At 36.8% G+C, this 23,935-nt stretch overlaps 1 protein-coding gene across 1 annotated transcript in view; it reads right to left on the bottom strand.

Moving 5' to 3' along the window:
• The window catches only part of IGDCC3 (immunoglobulin superfamily DCC subclass member 3), a 292,665-nt gene that overhangs the window by 6,762 nt on the left and 261,968 nt on the right, over positions 1-23,935 (bottom strand). The window contains exon 9 of the mRNA XM_089660195.1: positions 3,013-3,177. Within this exon, the coding sequence (XP_089516321.1) occupies positions 3,013-3,177 (165 nt within the window). The remainder of the gene's footprint in view (positions 1-3,012; positions 3,178-23,935) is intronic.

Below are 23,935 nucleotides of genomic sequence, written 5' to 3'. Positions count from 1 at the left end.
GGTGGAACATACCATCCTTCAGCCCGTGCCCCAATTCTAACCCAAGTTCTCGATCCACGCAGCCCCCGAAGTCAAGATTGCCCCATTAAGAAGTCTCCTTCTCCCACCACACTCAAGGAAAAAGTTGGGTTCCCATGTCTTTCCAAAGGTTGCTTTACTTGTCAGATGCTAATTTTTGGTGGATCCAACATAATTTATTCTTCAAACATTCCAAGCTTATAATAAATCCGGTGTATTTGTTGGGTAGACGACACTGGACCAACGAAAACAAGGCTTGGTATTGGTGGATACACTATGGAGAAAGCCCTCCTTCAAGTGGCTACTACCCAATGAAGGTGCGATGTAGGTGGACCTTGTTATGTTCTCAGGCTGCTACCTCTCTGATAGCGACAAAGGATGTTCAGCAGAGAACTCTGGGATGGGTATGGAGGAGTGCCCAGTATAACAGGTCATATCACTTGAGAGTCTATTTTAAATGTTTATTTATCAAAGATAACAGGTACAAAGATACAAAGGACAAAGGAACAAAGCTAAACATCCAATGCAATTTGGGGGAAATGCCCCCCTTCCTCCGGGCTGGAATAAGAGATGTAATTGATATGATACCATGCTGCCACTCTGATAGCTTGAAATGAGCCTCATTCCAAGTCTCAACGCTGTTCCAACTGCATTCACTATTCCAACCCAGAGGAAGAGGGAGGCACTTTCCCCGAAACGCATTGACTTTACCTGCTATCTCTGATCAATAAACACTTCAAACAGACTCTCGAGTGATACGAGTTGCCAAGAAGAAGGACGAAGACCAAGAAGACCAAGATAGGTGCCATCCTTCAGCCCGTGCCCCAATTCTAACCCAAGTTCTTGATCCACGCAGCCCCCGAAGACAAGATTGCCCCATTAAGAAGCCTCCTTCTCCCACCACACTCAAGGAAAAAGTTGGGTTCCCATGTCTTTCCAAAGATTGCTTTTCTTGTCAGATGCTAATTTTTGGTGGATCCAAGATAATATATTCTTCAAAAATTCCAAGCTTATAATAAATCCAGTGTATTTGTTGGGTAGGCGACACTGGACCAACGAAAACAAGGCTTGGTATTGGTGGATACACTATGGAGAAAGCCCTCCTTCAAGTGGCTACTACCCAATAAAGGTGCGATGTAGGTGGACCTTGTTGTGGTCTCAGGCTGCTACCTCTCTGATAGCAACAATGAGGTGCTCAGCAGAGAACTCTTGGATAGGTATGGAGGAGTGCCCAGTATAACAGTTCATATCACTTGAAAATCCATTTTAAATGTTTATCGATCAAAGATAACAGGTGAATCCAATGTGATTCGGGGGAAATGCCCCCCTTCTTCCGGCGTGGAATACAGGATGTAATTGATATGACACCATGCTGCCACTCTGACAGCTTGAAATGAGCCTCATTCCAAGTCTCAACACTGTTCCAACTGCATTCACTATTCCAGTCCCGCGGAAGAGGGAGGCACTTTCCCCGAAATGCATTGACTTTACCTGCTATCTCTGATCAATAAACATTTCAAACAGACTCTCGAGTGATATGAGTTGCCAAGAAGAAGGACGAAGAGCAAGACCAAGAAAGGTGGAACATGCCATCCTTCAGCCCGTGCACCAATTCTAACCCAAGTTCTCGATCCACGCAGCCCCCGAAGTCAAGATCGCCCCATTAAGAAGCCTCCTTCTTCCACCACACTCAAGGAAAAAGTTGGGTTCCCATGTCTTTCCAAAGGTTGCTTTACTTGTCAAATGCTAATTTTTGGTGGATCCAAGATAATTTATTCTTCAAAATTTTCAAGCTTATAATAAATCCGGTGTATTTGTTGGGTAGACGACACTGGGCCAACGAAAACAAGGCTTGGTATTGGTGGATACAGTATGGAGAAAGCCCTCCTTCAGGTGGCTACTACCCAATAAAGGTGCGATGTAGGTGGACCTTGTTGTGGTCTCAGGCTGCTACCTCTCTGATAGCGACAATGAGGTGCTCAGCAGAGAACTCTTGGATAGGTATGGAGGAGTGCCCAGTATAACAGTTCATATTACTTGAGAATCCATTTTAAATATTTATCGATCAAAGATAACAGGTGAATCCAATGTGATTTGGGGGAAATGCCCCCCTTCTTCTGGGGTGGAATACAGGATGTAATTGATATGACACCATGCTGCCACTCTGACAGCTTGAAATGAGCCTCATTCCAAGTCTCAACGCTGTTCCAACTGCATTCACTATTCCAGTCCCGAGGAAGAGGGAGGCACTTTCCCCGAAATGCATTGACTTTACCTGCTATCTCTGATCAATAAACATTTCAAACAGACTCTCGAGTGATATGAGTTGCCAAGAAGAAGGACGAAGAGCAAGACCAAGAAAGGTGGAACATGCCATCCTTCAGCCCGTGCACCAATTCTAACCCAAGTTCTCGATCCACGCAGCCCCCGAAGTCAAGATCGCCCCATTAAGAAGCCTCCTTCTCCCACCACACTCAAGGAAAAAGTTGGGTTCCCATGTCTTTCCAAAGGTTGCTTTACTTGTCAGATGCTAATTTTTGGTGGATCCAAGATAATTTATTCTTCAAAAATTCCAAGCTTATAATAAATCCGGTGTATTTGTTGGGTAGACGACACTGGGCCAACGAAAACAAGGCTTGGTATTGGTGGATACACTATGGAGAAAGCCCTCCTTCAAGTGGCTACTACCCAATAAAGGTGCGATGTAGGTGGACCTTGTTGTGGCCTCAGGCTGCTACCTCTCTGATAGCGACAATGAGGACGCTGAGCAGAGAACTCGGGGATGGGCATGGAGGAGCGTCCGGTATAAACGTTCATACAGTATCACTTGAGAGTCAATTTCAAATGTTTATTGATCAAAGATAACAGGTGAATCCAATGTGATACCCAACCCAAGGCCCATCATAAAGGCTTTCAATGGCTACCGTATTCCTCTTAGGATTTAGTGATTTCAGATTTGTTTGGTGATGTCTCACAGACATCTGTATTCCATACCTTCTCCCAGCGTGCTCTGCACCACAGTGGTGGACGCCTTGCTGGCCCCTCTTGAGGTATAGGCTTTAATATAGAAGCTGTAGGTTGTTGAAGGCTCCAGGTCTGTCACTATCTGCTGAAAAGTGTCTTTGCTTACCGCCTCTTGATATTCCATTTGAATGGGTTCTAGGAGAAACACAAAAATCATAATGAGTGTTAGATACATCCAGCAGCAATGTGTAGCCGGGTGCCGCTGTTCTGAGGAGTGCTCCTCCCCCCTCCTTTCCCTCGGCAGGGGTGTTGGAGAACATGCTGAGGGCCAATGCCTGCTCTTGCAGAGAAGACACAGCGGGGTGGATATGTGTCTGCTCTCTCCTCCCCTCTCCCTCTCAGCAGCGGCAGTGATACACAGGGACGGACTGACCATTCGGGCACCCCGGCACTGCCCAAGGGCCCGGGGTCAGTAGGGGGCCCCATGAGATGCCCCTGGTACCTTTCATATGCTTTTTTAGGTGTGGTTTGAGTGTGGGCAAGGACACAGGGCCCCCATGATTTCCTATTGCCCGGGGCCCCATGAGTTGTCAGTCCGCCGCTGCACAGGGGAGAGACTATAGAGGACAGCATTCCTCCCCCCCTCCCTCCTGGATGATGTGCCGCAAAGGATCATGGAACTTGTATTTTTTTTCAAAGTCTGAAGACGCTATATTCTTTCTATTCTGTTTTCTAGTCTATTCTTTTCAATTCCTTTATTTTCTATTCTTTTTTATTCTATACTTTTATTTTCTGTTCTAGTCTATTTTCTGTTTTACTCTATTCTTTTCTATTCTATTTATTTTTCAAAATCTATTCTATTATTTTCTGTTCTATTTTATTCTATTATTTTATTTTATTTTCTATTCCATTCTATTTTGTTCTGTTTTACTCTATTCTGTTTTATTCTATTACATTTTTTTTCAAAATCTGAAGTCTGAAGACGCTATATTCTTTCTATTCTGTTTTTTCTATTCTATAATTTTATATTCTGTTCCTTTGTTTTCTATTCTATTCTGTTTTCTAGTCTATTCTTTTCAATTCCTTTATTTTCTATTCTTTTTTATTCTATACTTTTATTTTCTGTTATAGTCTATTTTCTGCTTTACTCTATTCTTTTCTATTCTGTTTTATTCTACTCTATTTTTTTTCAAAATCTGAAGACGCTATATTCTTTCTATTCTATTCTGTTTTTTTGATTCTATTCCTTTATTTTCTGTTCTATTTTCTAGTCTATTCTTTTCAATTCCTTTATTTTCTATTCTTTTTTTATTCTATACTTTTATTTTCTGTTCTAGTCTATTTTCTGTTTTACTCTATTCTTTTCTATTCTATTTATTTTTCAAATCTATTCTATTATTTTCTGTTCTATTTTATTCTATTATTTTATTTTATTTTCTATTCCATTCTCTTTTGTTCTGTTTTACTCTATTCTTTTCTATTCTGTTTTATTCTATTACATTTTTTTTCAAAATCTGAAGTCTGAAGACGCTATATTCTTTCTATTCTTTTTTTTCTATTCTATAATTTTATATTCTGTTCCTTTGTTTTCCATTCTATTCTGTTTTCTAGTCTATTCTTTTCAATTCCTTTATTTTCTATTCTTTTTTATTCTTTTATTTTCTGTTCTAGTCTATTTTCTGTTTTACTCTACTGTTTTCTATTCTATTCTATTTTTCCCCCCCAAAATTTGAAGTTCTGAAGACGCTATATTCTTTCTATTCTATTCTGTTTTTTCAATTCTATTCTATTTCTTTATTTTTTGTTCTATTTTCTAGTCTATTCTTTTCAATTCCTTTATTTTCTATTCTTTTTTATTCTATACTTTTATTTTCTGTTCTAGTCTATTTTCTGTTTTACTCTATTCTATTTTTTTTTCAAAATCTGAAGTTTTGAAAATGCTATATTCTATCTATTCTGTTGTTTTTTCTATTCTATTCTATTCTTTTATATTCTATTCCTTCATTATGTTCTTTTTTCTATTCTATTCTTTCTTTTATTTTCTATTTTATTCTGTTTTACTGTATTTTTTTTCTATTCTATTATTTTCTGTTCTATTTTATTCTATTCTTTTATTTTATTTTCTATTTCATTCTATTTTATTCTGTTTTACTCTATTCTTTTCTATTCTGTTTTATTCTATTAAATTTTTTTTCAAAATCTGAAATTCTGAAGACGCTATATTCTTTCTATTCTGTTTTTTCTATTCTATAATTTTATATTCTGTTCCTTCGTTTTCTAGTCTATTCTTTTCAATTCTTTTATTTTCTATTCTTTTTTATTCTATACTTTTATTTTCTGTTCTAGTCTATTTTCTGTTTTACTCTATTCATTTCTATTCTATTCTATTTTTTCCCAAACAAATTTGATGTTCTGAAGACGCTATATTCTTTCTATTCTATTCTGTTTTTTTCAATTCTATTCTATTCCTTTATTTTCTGTTCTATTTTCTAGTCTATTCTTTTCATATCCTTTATTTTCTATTCTTTTTTAATCTATATTTTTATTTTCTGTTCTAGTCTATTTTCTATTTTACTCTATTCTATACTATTTTTTCCCCAAAATTTGAATTTTTGAAGACTGCTATATTGTTTCTATTCTATTCTTTTCTATTCTAGTCCTTCATTTTCTATTTTATTCTATTCTGTTTTGTTCTGTTCTATTCTTTTCCAAATTCGAATTTCAGAAGAAGGCTGAAGCCAATCTCCTAGATTGTAAGCTCCCAGGATCAGGGCCCTCCTACCCCTCTTGTATTGAACTGTATTGTTGCTGTATTGTCTCCCGTTATATTGTAAAGCGCTGAGCAATCTTTTGCCGCTATATAAATCCTGTATAATAATAATAATACACATAGTCCTTAAAGGAAATCAGCAATTAGGCCAACATTTAATTTAGGTATTTTGGATTTGTTTAAATTCGTTACAATTGTAATTCAGAAATCCGGATACATCCGAATCTCTGAACAACAAAAATTTTAAATTTGAATGTCAACTGCGGACTGTGGGGTTCAGATCTGCCACTCCTACCTGTCTGTGGCCACAATTTGAGAGATTGAACCTGGGAGAACTGATCCACCGAAAGGTTTTTAGCTGTCCTGGGACCAGAGCTGGATGGGACTGCACACTGGCTGTCGATCATGTGACCACTGATAGTGGTCAATTGATTGATGATCCTGCCTGCCCTCCAGATGTTCAGATCTATTTAAAGGGGTGCTGAGTAGGTGGGAAGGGGTTATTAAATCAGCCTTCTGTGTGACTCAGGTACACAGGGGCGGACTGACCATTTGGAAACTAGGGCACTGCCCGAGGGCCCGGGGTCAGTAGGGGGCCCCATGAGATGCCCCTGGTACCTTTTTCATAGGCTTTTTTGAGTTTGGGCAAGGAAACAGGGGCCCCATGATCCCCTTTTGCCCGGGGGTCCCATGAGTTGTCAGTCTGCCCCTGCAGGTACACCCAGTGCCCACTTTGTAAGTCTAGGTTCCCACCTATGCAGGTTGCGTTTGATGCATTTCAGCATTGCGTTTTGAGTTTTTGACACGTTTTTTAAAATCATTTTTTCTTGTTACTAGGCAGATTTTAAATGCAGCAAAAACGCAATACATGATCTTCTGCAGCGTTCTTATTGAAGTTTATAAAACCAAAAATGCAACGTTTTGCATTCAAAAAAGTCCCTGACCCTTTCCAAAAAAATGCACCGGGTGAAAACACAGAGATGTGAACCTGTCCCATAGGAAATCATGTTATATGGACTGCTGTGCATTTCTGCAAAACGCTGCAGAAAATGTTTAGGTGTGAACCCGGGGTGATGGCTGATCTCACTAAATCACTTGGACCACAGACTAACCATGGAAAATGTCAATTGTTTCCTGAGAATTTCAGCAAAAAACTGCATACATTGTATGGTAAAATGGTATTAAACCCAACAATGTGGTGCCTGCAGTAGTCTTCCTTTTTTTTTTTTTTTTGCTTCTTCCATTAACACACACTTCCTGTCTTAGGGTACACACACTGGGGGGGGGGGGGGCATTTTAATAACGCTGTGTAAAGTGTTAATTAGCTGTGTAAAGTCACGTTAAAAACGTGAGTTTTTCAGCGGTTTTTAGCATTGTTGTATTAGCGTTAGTTCGCATTTGTGTTTTTTTTTTCATTTTGTTTTTACCAAAAAAGGGCAAAAAAAGGTCCATAAAACGCCAGTTTGCAGTGTTTTACTGCGTTTTACCATGTTTTTTTAGTTTGTTTTTTTTTTTGAACCAAAAAAGGGCAAACAAGGTCCAAAAATGCCGGTTTGCAGTGTTTTACTGCGTTTTACCATTTCTTTTAATTTTTTTTTTCCAAAAAAGGAGTAAAAAAGGTCCATAAAACACCGGTTTGCAGTGTTTTACTGAGTTCTACCATGTTTTTTTAGTTTTTATTTTACCAAAAAAAGGGCAAAAAAAGTCCAAAAACACTGGTTTGAGGTGTTTTACTGCGTTTTACCATTTTTTTTAGGTTTTTTTTTTTACCAAAATAAGGGCAAAAAAAGGTCCAAAAATGCCAGTTTGTAGTTTTTTTAGTTTTTATTTTACCAAAAAAAGGGCAAAAAAAGTCCAAAAACACCGGTTTGAGGTGTTTTACTGCATTTTACAATTTTTTTAGTTTTTTTTTATCAAAAAAAAGGGCAAAAAAAGGTCTAAAAATGCCAGTTTGCAGTGTTTTACTGCGTTTTACCATTTCTTTTAATTTTTTTTTTACCAAAAAAGGGGTAAAAAAGGTCTATAAAACACCGGTTTGCAGTGTTTTACTGAGTTCTACCATGTTTTTTTAGTTTTTTTTTTTTTACCAAAAAAAGGGCAAAAAAAGTCCAAAAACACTGGTTTGAGGTGTTTTACTGCGTTTTACCATTTTTTTTTTTACCAAAAAAAGGGCAAAAAAAGGTCCAAAAATGCCAGTTTGCAGTGTTTTACCATTTTTTTTAGGTTTTTCTTTTTTTGCAAAAAAAAAGGTCCAAAAACGCCGGTTTGCGGTGTTTTACTGCATTTTACCATTTCTTTAAGGTTTTTTTGCCAAAAAAGGGAAAAAAAGGTCCAAACACGCCAGTTTGCAATGCTTTACTGCGTTTTACCACGTTTTGCTGCGTTTTTCAGTGATAGAGCTTTTTACAGCTAAAAAACTCCTCTAGAAGCCCGCTAGTCCTCGTTTTTTTTCCAGCCAAAAAACGTTGATTCCAGTCTGTGTGTGTATGGACACATAGGAGAACATGCTGGGGGGGGGTTACTGGCTGTAGAAAAACATGACAAAAGCCAGAAACAAATAGAAATATATTATCCCCCTGCGCTCCACTGGTATGAACAAACACAACCCCAAATATATGCAAGCTGCTACCACCTATTCCCAATACCACAGGATGTATGACATTAAAAAACAATATTGGTGAAGCGCTTCACATAAAAAACTAAATAAGTAGGTGCAATGATATAAAAATACATATAAAGTGACCACACTGTATTGAAAGGTATTGATAACTAATGCTAAATAATCCCCCCAAAAAATATATAAGTGCCAAGTGCTGTGAGTGCAAAACAGGTCATGCGTTTGCTGACTAAATCGTGCCAAAATACAATATATGCACAGTATACATAATAATATTACACACTCTAACTGAAAGTGGAAAGTGCTCAGTATGGGTATGAATATAGGTTAAAAGTAAAATCCACAATAAAGTGCAAAATAGGTCATGCGTTTGCTGACTAGACCGTGCCAAAATACAATATATGCACAGTATACATAATACACAACAACATTGCACACTAACTAAAGTGACAGGTGCTCAGGAGGAGTATAAATAATGGTAAAAAGTAAAATCCACAATAAAGTGCAATAACAAAGTGCTTGACATTTCATGTGCAAATAAACACCGCGATGTCAGTGCTTCAATTCTCCACTCCAAACATGATGCGTGTTAGCATGCCACACGTGTATATCGTAATCCAAAAGGGGCTAAAGTGCCTCCTCACCTTAACCATGCGACCCCTAAGGGCCACAATGCTTTAGATAATATAGCTCCACCAGACTGGGGACCTCTGTAATGATACTCCTGTAGTACCCCTCCATCTCCTCTGCCAGGTCACTTATGCCCTCAGATGGTGATACCCCCCGGGATAATCACAAGGCCATAGAGAGGTGGACAAAGAGCCTCCATAGTGAGATGCCGTTTATTCCATATAGCAGATAAAAACAAGCCAAAAGAGATCCTGATGAAGCCACGTGGTATCGTGGAGTAACGCGTAGAGCGCAGTGATGTACTTCTGGTTAAACATTTCCGGCAGACGCCATCATTGAACACCCAGCACCTTGCAGTACACCCACAGCACATGGGAGACCAGCTGGATGAGATCTGCTATACTGTGAGTGTTCTCTTTTGGCTTGTTTTTATCTGCTATATGGAATAAACGGCATCTCACTATGGAGGCTCTTTGTCCACCTCTCTATGGCCATGTGATTATCCCGGGGGTATCACCATCTGAGGGCATAAGTGACCTGGCAGAGGAGATGGAGGGGTACTACAGGAGTATTATTACAGAGGTCCCCAGTCTGGTGGAGCTATATTATCTAAAGCATTGTGGCCCTTAGGGGTCGCATGGTTAAGGTGAGGAGGCACTTTAGCCCCTTTTGGATTACGATATACACGTGTGGCATGCTAACACGCATCATGTTTGGAGTGAAGAATTGAAGCACTGACATCGCGGTGTTTATTTGCACATGAAATGTCAAGCACTTTGTTATTGCACTTTATTGTGGATTTTACTTTTTACCATTATTTATACTCCTCCTGAGCACCTGTCACTTTAGTTAGTGTGCAATGTTGTTGTGTATTATGTATACTGTGCATATATTGTATTTTGGTACGATTTAGTCAGCAAACGCATGACCTGTTTTGCACTTTATTGTGGATTTTACTTTTAACCTATATTCATACCCATACTGAGCACTTTCCACTTTCAGTTAGAGTGTGTAATATTATTATGTATACTGTTCATATATTGTATTTTGGCACGATTTAGTCAGCAAACGCATGACCTGTTTTGCACTCACAGCACTTGGCACTTATATATTTTTTGGGGGGGATTATTTAGCATTAGTTATCAATACCTTTCAATACAGTGTGGTCACTTTATATGTATTTTTATATCATTGCACCTACTTATTTAGTTTTTTATGTGAAGCGCTTCACCAATATTGTTTTTTTAAAAGCCAGAAACAACCGCTGTAAAAACGTCCCGTGTGCGTGAGGACTTACAACGCCCTCAATCTAGATGGAGGAACAACGGAGACACCCTTGGACAGCAGCATTGTCAGTCTGGGGGGAGGGGAGTGTTAGGTGGACTAGCAGATTTATGCAGGCCATAGACGTGTCGTTTATCAGTCGAATTTTCGTCTGATATTCACACTGTTAGTGGGGCAATGCCGTTAGCCATTTTTCACGGATTTTCTCATTTCTTTTTATCGGTCATGCCGAAAAATCCACAAAAAACTGATGTTTTTTGTAAGCATTGGTGGCAGCATCCATAGCAGCAATGACTGATTTTTTTGTTTATCGGCCGACAATTCAGCTGATAAATGGCCCGTCTATGGCCAGCCTAATGCAGGCCATAGATGGATCGAAAATCGGCCGATTTTCGCACCGTTAGTGGGTTAATTGGTCGGCTGTTTTACGGGGTTTTGACACATTTTTTTTATTGGTAAAGTTGGAAAATTTGTGGCTGATTGTGACAATCGGCCGATTTTCCCGGCAAAGATGGGCAAATCGGCCGATCGTTTTACAGATAAAAAATCTGCGCATGAGCCGTGACCTGCAAGAAGAAGAAAAAGAAGAAGAGAAAGCCGGAGAAGAAAAAAAGAAGAGAAAGAAGAAGGAAGAAGAAGGAGAAGAAAAAAAGGAGAAAAAGAAGAAGGAGAAGAAAAAAAGAAGAGAAAAAGAAGAAGGAGAAGAAGAAGATAAAGAAGAAGAAGAAGAAGAAAAGTAGAAGAATTCCAGTCTGCTATTATATTTTATATGAAAAGTCTTGCAGTTGCAACAATGTATCCATTTCTATCCGAATAAAAACATCTGTATCCGAAATGGATACAAATGGATACATTGTTGCAACCACAATACTTTTTCATGCAAAATATAATAGTGGAGCTCTCTGCAAGGGACAGAAGTAATTAACCATTAGCCGCCCGGCCAATGGCCGTTTGGCGGCTTCAGAAGTGCTGCGGCATTCCGGGTGCACGCCATTTGGCGTGCTCCCGCACATGCGCAGTTTGTGCTAATGCAGAGCCTCGCAGCGGCACGATCTGTCACCGGCCGTGTACCTCGGATACGGCCGATGACAGATCTGAGTACCGGCCATCATTGCTGGTACCATGTGACCTGCTGTGACCAATCACAGCAGGTCACATGACAGTTGTATACAATGGATGGCTTCATTCATGCCATCCATTGTATACTACTGCCTAGCTGTGAATGGTCACAGCTAATCACATGCACATGTCATGTGATTAGCTGTGACCAAATCACAGCTAAGCACAAAAAAAAAAAAAACTGAATGAATCGATTTCATTCAGGTAAATGCTTGCTTATAGCAAAGTAATTCTTTGCTATAAGCAAATTGTGTAAAAAAAAAAATAAAAAAAAATACTGATCACTTCCCCAAAGTAGTACAATGTTACTATGGTAACATTGTACTATTTTGGTCATAGTACAATATGAAAAAAAATCTTAAAAAAAAATGTAATAAAAAATTAAAAATAATAAAAAAATAAAAAAAATATATATATATTTTTTTTTCATACTGTCACCAGTCAGTGTCCCTGATCACCACCATGCCAGTTATATGATGACGCTGTACTGCACTGGTGACAGTATGTAAAAAACAAAATAGTGAAAATAATTTTTTTAATTTTTTTATTTTCCAAAAAATTATGACAAAAAAAATACAACTTCAAAAAACTCGCCATTCCTCTTATGAAGTACGTCGGACTGTCTACTCTGCAAAAAGGGGTCATTTGGGGGATATCTGTACTGTCCTGACATTTGGGGGGATATCTGTCCTGTCCTGACATTTGGGGGATATCTGTACTGTTCTGACATTTGGGGGATATCTGTACCGTTCTGACATTTGGGGGATATCTGTACTGTTCTGACATTTGGGGGGATATCTGTACTGTTCTGACATTTGGGGGATATCTGTACTGTTCTGACATTTGGGGGATATCTGTACTGTTCTGACATTTGGGGGATATCTGTACTGTTCTGACATTCTTGGACCTCAAGAAATTAGATTGTCTGTCAGTACTTCAGGATTGATCAATATTCAGATCTATACCATAGTTTGTGAACTCTATAACTTTCCTACAAACTAAATAATACATCCTAATTTGGGTTATTTTCACCAAAGACATGTAGCAGAATACTTCTCGGCCTAAATTTATGAAGAACAATTATTTATTTGTAAACTTTTATAACAGAAACAAAGAAAAACGTGTTTTTTTTCAAAACTTTTGGTCTTTTTTTGTTAATTTAGCAAAAAATAAAAACCCCAGCAGTGATTAAATACCACCAAAAGAAAGCTCTAGTTGTGTGAAGAAAATGATAAAATTTTAGTTTGGGTACAATGTTGTATGACCGCGCAATTGTCATTCAAAGTGTGAGAGCGCTGAAACGTGAAAAATGGCCTGGGGAGGAAGGTGTAAATTTGCCTGGTATTGAAACGGTTAAATGCCGGCTGTAGACGGGACGAAAATCGGACGATTTTTTTATCGTTGGTGGTAACGTCGGCCGATTGAACGACTGATTTTTCTTTTTTTTTTTTTTTTTCAAAAAACGGCCGATTTTCGACCCATCTATGGCTTGCATTAGGCTACTTTCACATTGATCTGGAGCAAAAACATGCTAAAAATGTATATGCTTTTTTACCGAGTTTGCGCTGCACTTTGCACAGGACTTGTGACTTAAAAACAGCATCAAAAACGCAGTGCAGGTACGTTTGTGATGTGTTTTTTGCCGTGTTTCCAATGCATTTCAATGGGGAGATGCGTTTTCGGTGCATTTTTTTCTGCACCAAACCTGCACCAAAATTGCAGCAATCAGGAAAATTTTACTAAACGTAGCGGACTCGCAACAGATCAGCGCAGCGTTCCGTAGGATTGCATGGTCACGCGTTTTTCTTCTGTTTTTTTTTTTTTTTTACGCAAAAGAGGAAGAAAAACGGATCGGTGTGAAAGCAGCCTTAGGAGAACATGACCAACGAATTAAAGCTGAACTCCAGCTGACGCTATTTAAACAGTTAAAGTAACGATTTTTTTCCTTTTGAGGTTTTACATAATGAATAAAAACTGATCGTTGTAAGCACCCCTGTTGGTGGTAAATGGTTTGTCCCAAACCAATTTTGCTGGACAGCTTGGTCTATTCAGCCCTGGTTCACATCTGTGCGGGTGGTGCCGCTGCGGATCCACACGAAAATCACCTGCACCACCCAAACAGAGGAATGCGGACCCGCGGGCGGGTGCCCTTACTTCTAACGGCACACCGCCAACACTGGAAAATGCAACTGTACTGGGAACCTTGGCTGCGTTTTCAGAAGAAGTGCAGGGACTTCTTTCCCTGCGTGTCCCGGGGCTCGGGAGTCCATTCAAATGAATGGGCTCTCGTGCCCGCGCAAACGGCCGCATAAATGTGAACCGGGGGTAAAGGAAGTTGAAAAATAACAAACTTACTGGCCGGATCATCAGGTAAAAATAAAGGAAAAAGAAGACTAAAAAAAGAAAACTAATGCAGCCATTAAATCTATGACTTGGGGTTTAATACCACTTTAAATAGTTAAATTAACGATTTTTTTCCTTTTGAGGTTTTACATAATGAATAAAAACTGATCGTTGTAAGCACCCCTGTTGGTGGTAAATGGTTTGTCCCAACCCACTTTTGCTGGACAGCTTGGCCTGTTCATTACATTACATTACATTGAGTTTATATAGCACCAAAGGGTTTGCTCAGCGCTGTACAATGTTCAGCCCTGGTTCACATCTGTGCGGGTGGTGCCGCTGCGGATCCGCACAAAAATCCGTGCAGCCGCTCCACCCGCACAGAGGAACGCGGACCTGTGTGCGGGTGCCATTTCTTCTAATGGCACTCCGCCCGCACTGGAAAACGCAACTGTACTGGGAACCTCGGCTGTGTTTTCAGAAGAAGTGCAGGAACTTCCCTGCGTGTCACGGGGCACGGGGGTCCATTCAAATGAATGGGTTCTCGTGCTCGCGCAAAACTCCGCCCGCACGGCCGCATAGATGTGAACCGGGGGTAAAGGAAGTTGAAAAATAACAAACTTACTGGCCGGATCATCAGGTGAAAATAAAGGAAAAAGAAGACTAAAAAAAGAAAACTAATGCAGCCATTAAATCTATGACTTGGGCTTTAAATAGTTAAATTAACGATTTTTTTCCTTTTGAAGTTTTACATAATGAATAAAAACTGATCGTTGTAAACACCCCTGTTGGTGGTAAATGGTTTGTCCCAACCCACTTTTGCTGGACAGCTTGGCCTGTTTAATACCACTTTAAATAGTTCTGAATTAGGATGACATTGATGGTTAGATCAGATTGCTCTGCAGTTGCCATTTATGCAGAAATCCAGATAATTCACGTTTTTTTTCCTCTGTAGATGTCTGGTACAATGGTTAATGATTAATGTACGGTTATGTAATTGCAGGACCTTGACTTTTTGATAGAGACCAGCTTAAATCAGGTTAAATCCCATATTTTTAGGAGAGATCGTTCATGCAAATTTCCCTAATCTCTATGATTAGTCCAATGACATGTAAATGGGCCCCATACATATGTATTAGGGAGCAGCATGGAGGCTATGCTCCTATGACCTGCATGAGTGGCGGTACAGCGTGTTACCGGCGATTGATGACCTTCTGTGCGCAGCCGGGGAAATGATTGGCGATCTCTAGAACAAACACTTGGGCTCAGTTCACACAGTGCAGAAAAACATCCAGCACTTAGATACCAGTTTTAAAAGGTTTTGTCAGACGGGGATCACAATGATGGTCAAGGTAGACATATGCAGTTCATAGTTACATAGTTAGTCTGGTTGAAAAAAAAGACAAAAATCTATCCAGTTCAACCATAAAAAAAAAAAAAATCACAACTCTCACTGTACTTCTAACATCATTGCTTACTACTAGTGAAATCTGCGAATGATGTGCCTGCGTGGGTTTCCTCCGGGTACTCCGGTTTCCTCCCACACTCCAAAGACATGCTGGTAGGTGAATTGGCTCCTGTCTAAATTGTCCCTAGTATGTGTATGTATGAATGTGAGTTAGGGACCTTAGATTGTACACCCCTTGAGGGTTAGGGACTGATGTGAATGTACAATATATTATTATTATTATACAGTATTTATAAAGCGCCAATAGTTTGCTCAGCGCTGTACATTACAAAGGGTGACAGAAAATGTGACAGAACAATACCAATACAATGCAAAACATGAGGGGATTGAGGGCCCTGCTCCTTGGAGCTTACAATCTAGGAGGGAGGGGATGGTGGCACAGGAGGAGATAGCTGTGGGGGATGGAGTGGTAGGAAGAGTGGAGGAGGTCGGCAGGTTAGCAGGGGGTGGGGTAGGCTTCCCTGAAGAGATGGGTTTTCAGGGTGCGCCTAAAGGAGAGGAGAGTAGGTGATAATCTGATGGGTTGGGGCAGGGAGTTCCAGAGGATGGGTGACACCCTGGAGAAGTCCTGGAGGCGGGCATGGGAGGAGTAGACCAGGGAACTAGAGAGAAGGAGGTCTTGTGAGGAGCGGAGTGTGCGTGTTGGGCGGTACTTGGATATTAGGTCGGTGATGTAGTTCGGGGCAGTATGGTGGACAGCTTTGTACGTCAGTGTTAGGATTTTGAATTTGATCCGTTGTGCAATCGGAAGCCAGTGGAGGGATTGGCAGAGGGGGGTGGCGGAGATGGAGCGGTTGGAAAGGTGAATGAGTCTGGCAGCCGTATTCAGGATGGACTGAAGCGGGGATAGCCAGCGGCGAGGCAGGCCAGTGAGGAGGGAGTTGCAGTAGTCGAGTCGTGATATGATGAGGGAGTGGATGAGCTGTTTAGTGGTTTCTGCGGTTAGGAACGTGCGGATTTTGGTGATGTTGCGGAGGTGGAGTCTGCACGAGTTTGTTAAAGATTGGACTTGGGGCTGGAAGGATAGGTTGGAGTCCAGAATGACACCCAGTACTCTGGCCTGCGGGGCGGGTTTGATGGTGGCATTGTTGGATGTGACGGAGAAGTCAATGGGGGGGGTCCGGGATGGGGGGAAGACAAGAAACTTGGTTTTGGAGAGGTTCAGTTTAAGGAAGTGGAGCGACATCCAGTCTGATATGTCGCTCAGTAGGTGTGTGATTCGGGCAGAGACTGAGGGGGTGAGGTGGGGGGTTGAGAGATAGATTTGTGTGTCGTCGGCATAGAGGTGGTAGTTGAAGCCGTGAGAGTGTATGAGTTGGCCAAGGGAGGAGGTGTAGATGGAGAAGAGAAGGGGCCCGAGGACGGAGCCTTGAGGGACCCCAACAGAGAGGGGGAGTGAGGGGGAGGTGGTAGCATTATAGGTAACGCTGAAAGAGTGTTGTGACAGGTAGGATGAGAGCCAGGAGAGAGCAGAATCTCTGAGGCTGAGGGAGTGCAGTTTTTTGAGGAGGAGGAGGGGGTGGTCGACTGTGTCAAAGGCCGCAGAGAGGTCAAGGAGTAGGAGCACTGAATAGTGGCCATTAGCTTTGGCGGTTAGCAGGTCGTTGGAGAGTTTGAGTAAGGCGGTTTCGGTGGAGTGTAGGGGACGGAAGCGTAAAGTGCTGCGTAAACTGACGGAGCTATATAAGTACCTGAAATAAATCACAGAGGTCACATGGTACAGGGCTATTCACAACAGCCTTGTACCATGTGACAAGCTGTGACCAATCACAGCTCTCACAGCATTTCTCAATGGCTGCAAGAATGCAGCCTGAGAGAAGGAGAAATGATTGCTTTTACAGCCTTTATGGGTGTAAAAGCAATTTATGTAAAAAAAAAAAATCTTCATCACCCCCACAAGTAGTACAGTGTCGCTAGGGTGACAGTATGTACAAAAAAAAACATAAATAATGATATAGAAAAATAAAATAAAAATGCAAAAAAAAGGTTTGAAAAATTATAAATTTTTGGTTATAAACTAATTTTGGTTATTTTAATTTTACTAAAAAGATAACCAAATAAATTTTGGCCAAGATTTATGAAGAAAGATTATTTATTTGCAAAATTTTATAAGAAAAACACTTTTTTTTCTAAATTTTTGGACTTTTTCATATATATATATATATATATATATATATATAAAATAAAAATCCCAGTGGTGAATAAATACCACCAAAATAAAGCTTTATCTGTCTCAAAAATAATGCGAAACAATTCATATGGGTACAGTGTTGCATGACCGCGCAATTGTCATTCAAAGTATGATAGTGCTGAAAGCTGAAAATTGGCCTGGACAGGAAGGGGGGGAAAGTGTCCGGACTGGAAGGGGTTAAAAAACAAAAAAGTTATAATCCTACACCCACAGTAGATCCAGAGGAAGGCAAAAAAAACCAGCAAAGCATGATCCAATTTGCTCCCGCAGGGGAAAAGATTCCTTCCTGATCCCCCGAGAGGCGATCAGATATTCCCCGGATCAACTAAGTTAATTTTGTTTTGAATCGAAATTCGGACACATTTTTTAGTTACTCAGAAATTCGGGTCTATCCGAAAGTCATTAGTAACAAATCCAAACTAACGAAACAAAATGATGAAATTCGAATCAAAATTGAATTTGAGTACAGAACATAAAAGAATAAAATAGATTAGAACAGAAAATAAATGAATGGAATAGAATAAAATAGAAAGCAAAAGAATAGAATAGAAAACCAATATGATAGAATACAATATAAATAGACTAGAAAATAAAAGAATAGAATAGATTAGAATAGAAAAAAAAGAATAGAATAAAAAAAATAGAAAATAAAATAGAAAGAATATAACTGTCAGAATAGAATAACATAGAAAGCAAAAGAATAGGATATAAAACAATATAAATAGACTAGAAAATAAAAGAATAGAATAGATTAGAAAATAAAAGAATAGGCTAGAATAAAAACAATAGAAAATAATAATATAGAAAGAATATAGTTGTCTGAATAGAATAGAATAAAATAGAAAGCAAACGAATAGAACAGAAAACCAATAGGATAGAATACAATAAAAATAGACTAGAAAATAAAAGAATAGAATAGATTAGAATAGAAAATAAAAGAATAGAATAGAATAAAAACAATAGAAACTAATAAAATAGAAAGAATATAGTTGTCTGAATAGAATAGAATAAAATAGAAAGCAAATAGAATAGAAAACCAATAGGACAGAATATAATATAAATAGGCTGGAAAACAAAATAAAAGAACAGAATAGATTAGAATAGAAAATAAAAGAATAGAATAGAATATAAACAATAGAAAATAATAAAATAAAAAGAATATAACTGCCTGAATAGAATAGAATAAACTATAAAGCAAAAGTATAGAATAGAAAACCAATAGGATAGAATAAAATATAAAATAATAGACTAGAAAATAAACAAATAGAATAGAAAAAAAATATAGAATAAAAAAAATAGAAAATAATATAATAGAAAAAATATAACTGTCTTCCAAAATTTTGAATAAAATAAATTTGATATTGCACAGAAAAGATCAGAATACAAAAGAACAGAACAGAATAGAAAACAACAACAGAATAGGATTCAATAGAATAGAAAAAATATAACCACCTTCCGAAATTCGAATAGAATACATTTGAATTCGAATAGATCAGAATAAAATAGAAAAAAATAGAGTTGAATAGAAAATAAGAATAGAATAGAAAAAAAACAATAGACTAAAATAGAAAGAATATAACTGTCTTCCGAAATTCGAATAGAATACATTGAAATTCACACAGAATTGATTAGAATAAAATAGAACAGAATAGAATAGGAAAAACAATAGAACAGAATTCAATAGAATAGAAAGAATATAACAGTCTTCTGAAAAATTCAAATTTCGAATAGAATAAATTTGAATAGATTAGAAAAAAATAGAGCAGAAAAGAATTAATAGAAAACAAGAGAATGGAATAGAAAAAATATAGCATAGAAAAAACTAACGAATATAATGGAACCGTATACCAAAATTTGAATATGAACGCCAATACGAATGCAAATTTGAAATTTTGGTGGAATTAAGTTAGAATCAAAAACGAATAAATAAAATGCGTTAAACAAAACAAAATGATTTCAATAACAAATTGAAATGAAACAAATTTTTTCATTCCACACATGCCTAGGTCAAGGAGGAACTGTATTGTTGCTGTATTGTCTCCCGTTATATTGTAAAGCGCTGAGCAAACTGTTGGCGCCATAAATCCTGTATAATAATAATATATAAATCCTGTATAATAATAATAATAATATATAAATCCTGTATAATAATAATATATAAATCCTGTATAATAATAATAATAATAATAATAATATAAATCCTGTATAATAATAATAATATATAAATCCTGTATAATAATAATAGTAATAAGAAGAAGAAGAAGAAGAATATAAATCCTGTATAATAATAATATATAAATCCTGTATAATAATAATAATAATATATATCCTGTATAATAATATAAATCCTGTATAATAATAATAATATAAATCCTGTATAATAATAATAATAATAATAATAATAATATATAAATCCTGTATAATAATAATAATAATAATATATAAATCCTGTATAATAATAATATAAATCCTGTGTAATAATAATAATAATAATAATAATATAAATCCTGTATAATAATAATAATAATAATATATAAATCCTGTATAATAATAATAATAATAATAATATAAATCCTGTATAATAATAATAATAATAATATATAAATCCTGTATAATAATAATAATATATATCCTGTATAATAATATAAATCCTGTATAATAATAATATATAAATCCTGTATAATAATAATAATAATAATAATATATAAATCCTGTATAATAATAATAATATAAATCCTGTATAATAATAATAATATATAAATCCTGTATAATAATAATAATAATATAAATCCTGTATAATAATAATAATAATAATAATATATAAATCCTGTATAATAATAATAATAATATAAATCCTGTATAATAATAATAATATATAAATCCTGTATAATAATAATAATATAAATCCTGTATAATAATAATAATATATAAATCCTGTATAATAATAATAATAAGAAGAAGAAGAATATAAATCCTGTATAATAATAATATATAAATCCTGTATAATAATAATAATATATATCCTGTATAATAATATAAATCCTGTATAATAATAATAATATAAATCCTGTATAATAATAATAATAATATATATCCTGTATAATAATAATAATAATATATAAATCCTGTATAATAATAATAATAATAATAATATATAAATCCTGTATAATAATAATAATAATAATATAAATCCTGTGTAATAATAATAATAATAATAATAATATAAATCCTGTATAATAATAATAATAATATATAAATCCTGTATAATAATAATAATAATAATAATATAAATCCTGTATAATAATAATAATATATAAATCCTGTATAATAATAATAATAATATATATCCTGTATAATAATATAAATCCTGTATAATAATAATAATATAAATCCTGTATAATAATAATAATAATATATATCCTGTATAATAATAATAATAATAATATATAAATCCTGTATAATAATAATAATAATAATAATATATAAATCCTGTATAATAATAATAATAATAATATAAATCCTGTGTAATAATAATAATAATAATAATAATATAAATCCTGTATAATAATAATAATATATAAATCCTGTGTAATAATAATAATAATAATAATATAAATCCTGTATAATAATAATAATATATAAATCCTGTATAATAATAATAATAATAATAATATATATCCTGTATAATAATATAAATCCTGTATAATAATAATAATATAAATCCTGTATAATAATAATAATAATATATATCCTGTATAATAATATAAATCCTGTATAATAATATATAAATCCTGTATAATAATAATATATAAATCCTGTATGATAATAATAATAATATAAATCTTATATAATAATAATAATGTTATCAACAAACCGCAAGCGCACCACAAATGCCCCGCCAGCGTGTTTGTGGAGCGTCACCATAGACTTGAATGGGAGGCATTGAAAGGCTTTAAACTCCTTCTGACTTGACATGAGGGTTCAATTTTGAAGCGACGCGACACTAGCGCATCGTGTTTGGTTAATGTGAACAGCACTAAGTGCTGCCCATAGTATCATTTGCATAGGGGTTTGAGGAGTGTTAAAAAACACCCCTCAAAACGCCTGCTTTCAATGCCAGTGTGAACTAGGCCTAAGAACCTTCAGGTATGGTGTATACAAAAAAGAACAAACGAAACCAGCGCTCCAATCTTCATGCAGACTAAAGGGAAATCTGAATGCCAAACGTTGAGGTGCAGCCCTTCAGAGATCGGGAAATCTAGGTACTGGTGAACAAAAACAAACAAGGGCGCACTCTCATCGTGCATTACCGTGGTACACCACATATTTATTAAAAACTATAGATATATACTCACAAACCAAAAGGGAATAAAAACAGAGCAGGTTGTCCGTAAAGACAGTCCAATGGAATAATACACTCTTGATGGGACAGGCTAACGTGTTTCGGGAGACAAACTCCCTTCTTCAGAGATAAAATGTAGATCTGCTAGTCCAACTTATATAGGCCAAAAAATGGTGAAGAGGACTAGAAACAAGCCCCCCCCCCCCCCCACACACACACACACACACACGACCACCCAATCAAGGAACAGCCAATCAAAACTAACTACCAAAAAAAAAAAAAAAATCTATTAAAATTAAATAAAAATGTAAAATGAATAGATTATTAAATAAATAGGTGAGCAAAGTTTATTTAATAATCTATTCATTTTACATTTTTATTTAATTTTAATACATTTTTTTTTTTTTTTGGTAGTTAGTTTTGATTGGCTGTTCCTTGATTGGGTGGTCGTGTGTGTGTGTGTGTGTGTGGGGGGGGGTGTTTCTAGTCCTCTTCACCATTTTTTGGCCCTATATATAAGTTGGACTAGCAGGTCTACATTTTAGCTCTGAAGAAGGGAGTTTGTCTCCCGAAACGTGTTAGCCTGTCCCATCAAGGGTGTATTATTCCATTGGACTGTCTTTACGGACAACCTGCTCTGTTTTTATTCCCTTTTGGTTTGTGAGTATATATCTATAGTTTTTAATAAATATGTGGTGTACCACGGTAATGCACGATGAGAGTGCGCCCTTGTTTGCTTTTGTTCATGGTGTATACACAGTAACAGTGTTCCAACCGAGACCGATGTAACTATGTAAAATATCCATACTTGGAATTGAACTTTAACCATTACCTGCCCGGCCTATGGCCAAATGGCGTCCGTAAAAATGTATTAGCTTTGCGCAGTTCGCACGCTTGCAGAGCCGCACAGCGGCGCGATCTGTCACCGACCGTGTACCTCAGACACGGCCGATGACAGATCTGAGTACCGACCCCCGTTGCCGGTACCATGTGACTTGCTGTGACCAATCACAGCAGGTCACATGACAGTTGTATACAATGGATGGCTTCATTCATGCCATCCATTGTATACTAGTGTCTAGCTGTGAATGGTCACAGCTAATCACATACACATGTCATGTGATTAGCTGTGGTCAAATCACAGCTAAGCACAAAAAAAAAAAAAAAAAGCCCTGAATGAATCGATGTCATTCAGGTAAATGCTTGCTTATAGCAAAGTAATTCTTTGCTATAAGCAAATTGTGTAAAAAAAAAAAAAAAATTCTGATCACTTCCCCAAAGTAGTACAATGTTACTATGGTAACATTGTACTACTTTGGACATAGTGAAATATGAAAAAAAAATTTAAAAAAAAGAAAAAAAAATTAATAAAAAATTAAAAAAAAAAATATATATATATATATATTTTTCACACTGTCACCAGTCAGTTATATGATGACGCTGTACTGCACTGGTGACAGTATGTAAAAAAAAAATAGTGAAAATAATTTTTATTATTTTTTCATTTTCCAAAAAATTATGACAAAAAAAATACAACTTCAAAAAACTCGCCATGCCTCTTATGAAGTACGTCGGACTGTCTACTTTGCAAAAAGGGGTCATTTGGGGGATATCTGTACTGTTCTGACATTTGGGGGATATCTGTACCGTCCTGACATTTGGGGGATATCTGTACCGTCCTGACATTTGGGGGATATCTGTACCGTCCTGACATTTGGGGGATATCTGTACCGTCCTGACATTTGGGGGATATCTGTACTGTTCTGACATTTGGGGGATATCTGTACCGTCCTGACATTTGGGGGATATCTGTACTGTCCTGACATTTGGGGGGATATCTGTACCGTCCTGACATTTGGGGGATATCTGTACTGTTCTGACATTTGGGGGATATCTGTACCGTCCTGACATTTGGGGGATATCTGTACTGTTCTGACATTTGGGGGATATCTGTACCATTCTGACATTTGGGGGATATCTGTACCATCCTGACATTTGTGGGATATCTGTACCGTCCTGACATTTGGGGGATATCTGTACCGTTCTGACATTTGGGGGATATCTGTACCGTTCTGACATTTGGGGGATATCTGTACTTGGGGGATATCTGTACTGTCCTGACATTTGGGGCATATCTGTACTGTCCTGACATTTGGGGGATATCTGTACCGTTCTGACATTTGGGGGATATC

Source organism: Staurois parvus, unplaced genomic scaffold (genome assembly GCF_062004578.1).
Source record: "Staurois parvus isolate SC_StPar_1 unplaced genomic scaffold, SC_StPar_1.0 ptg001210l, whole genome shotgun sequence".
NCBI lineage: Eukaryota > Metazoa > Chordata > Amphibia > Anura > Ranidae > Staurois > Staurois parvus.
Note: the sequence above shows the minus strand (reverse complement) of the source record. Positions and strands in the feature narration are given on the sequence as shown.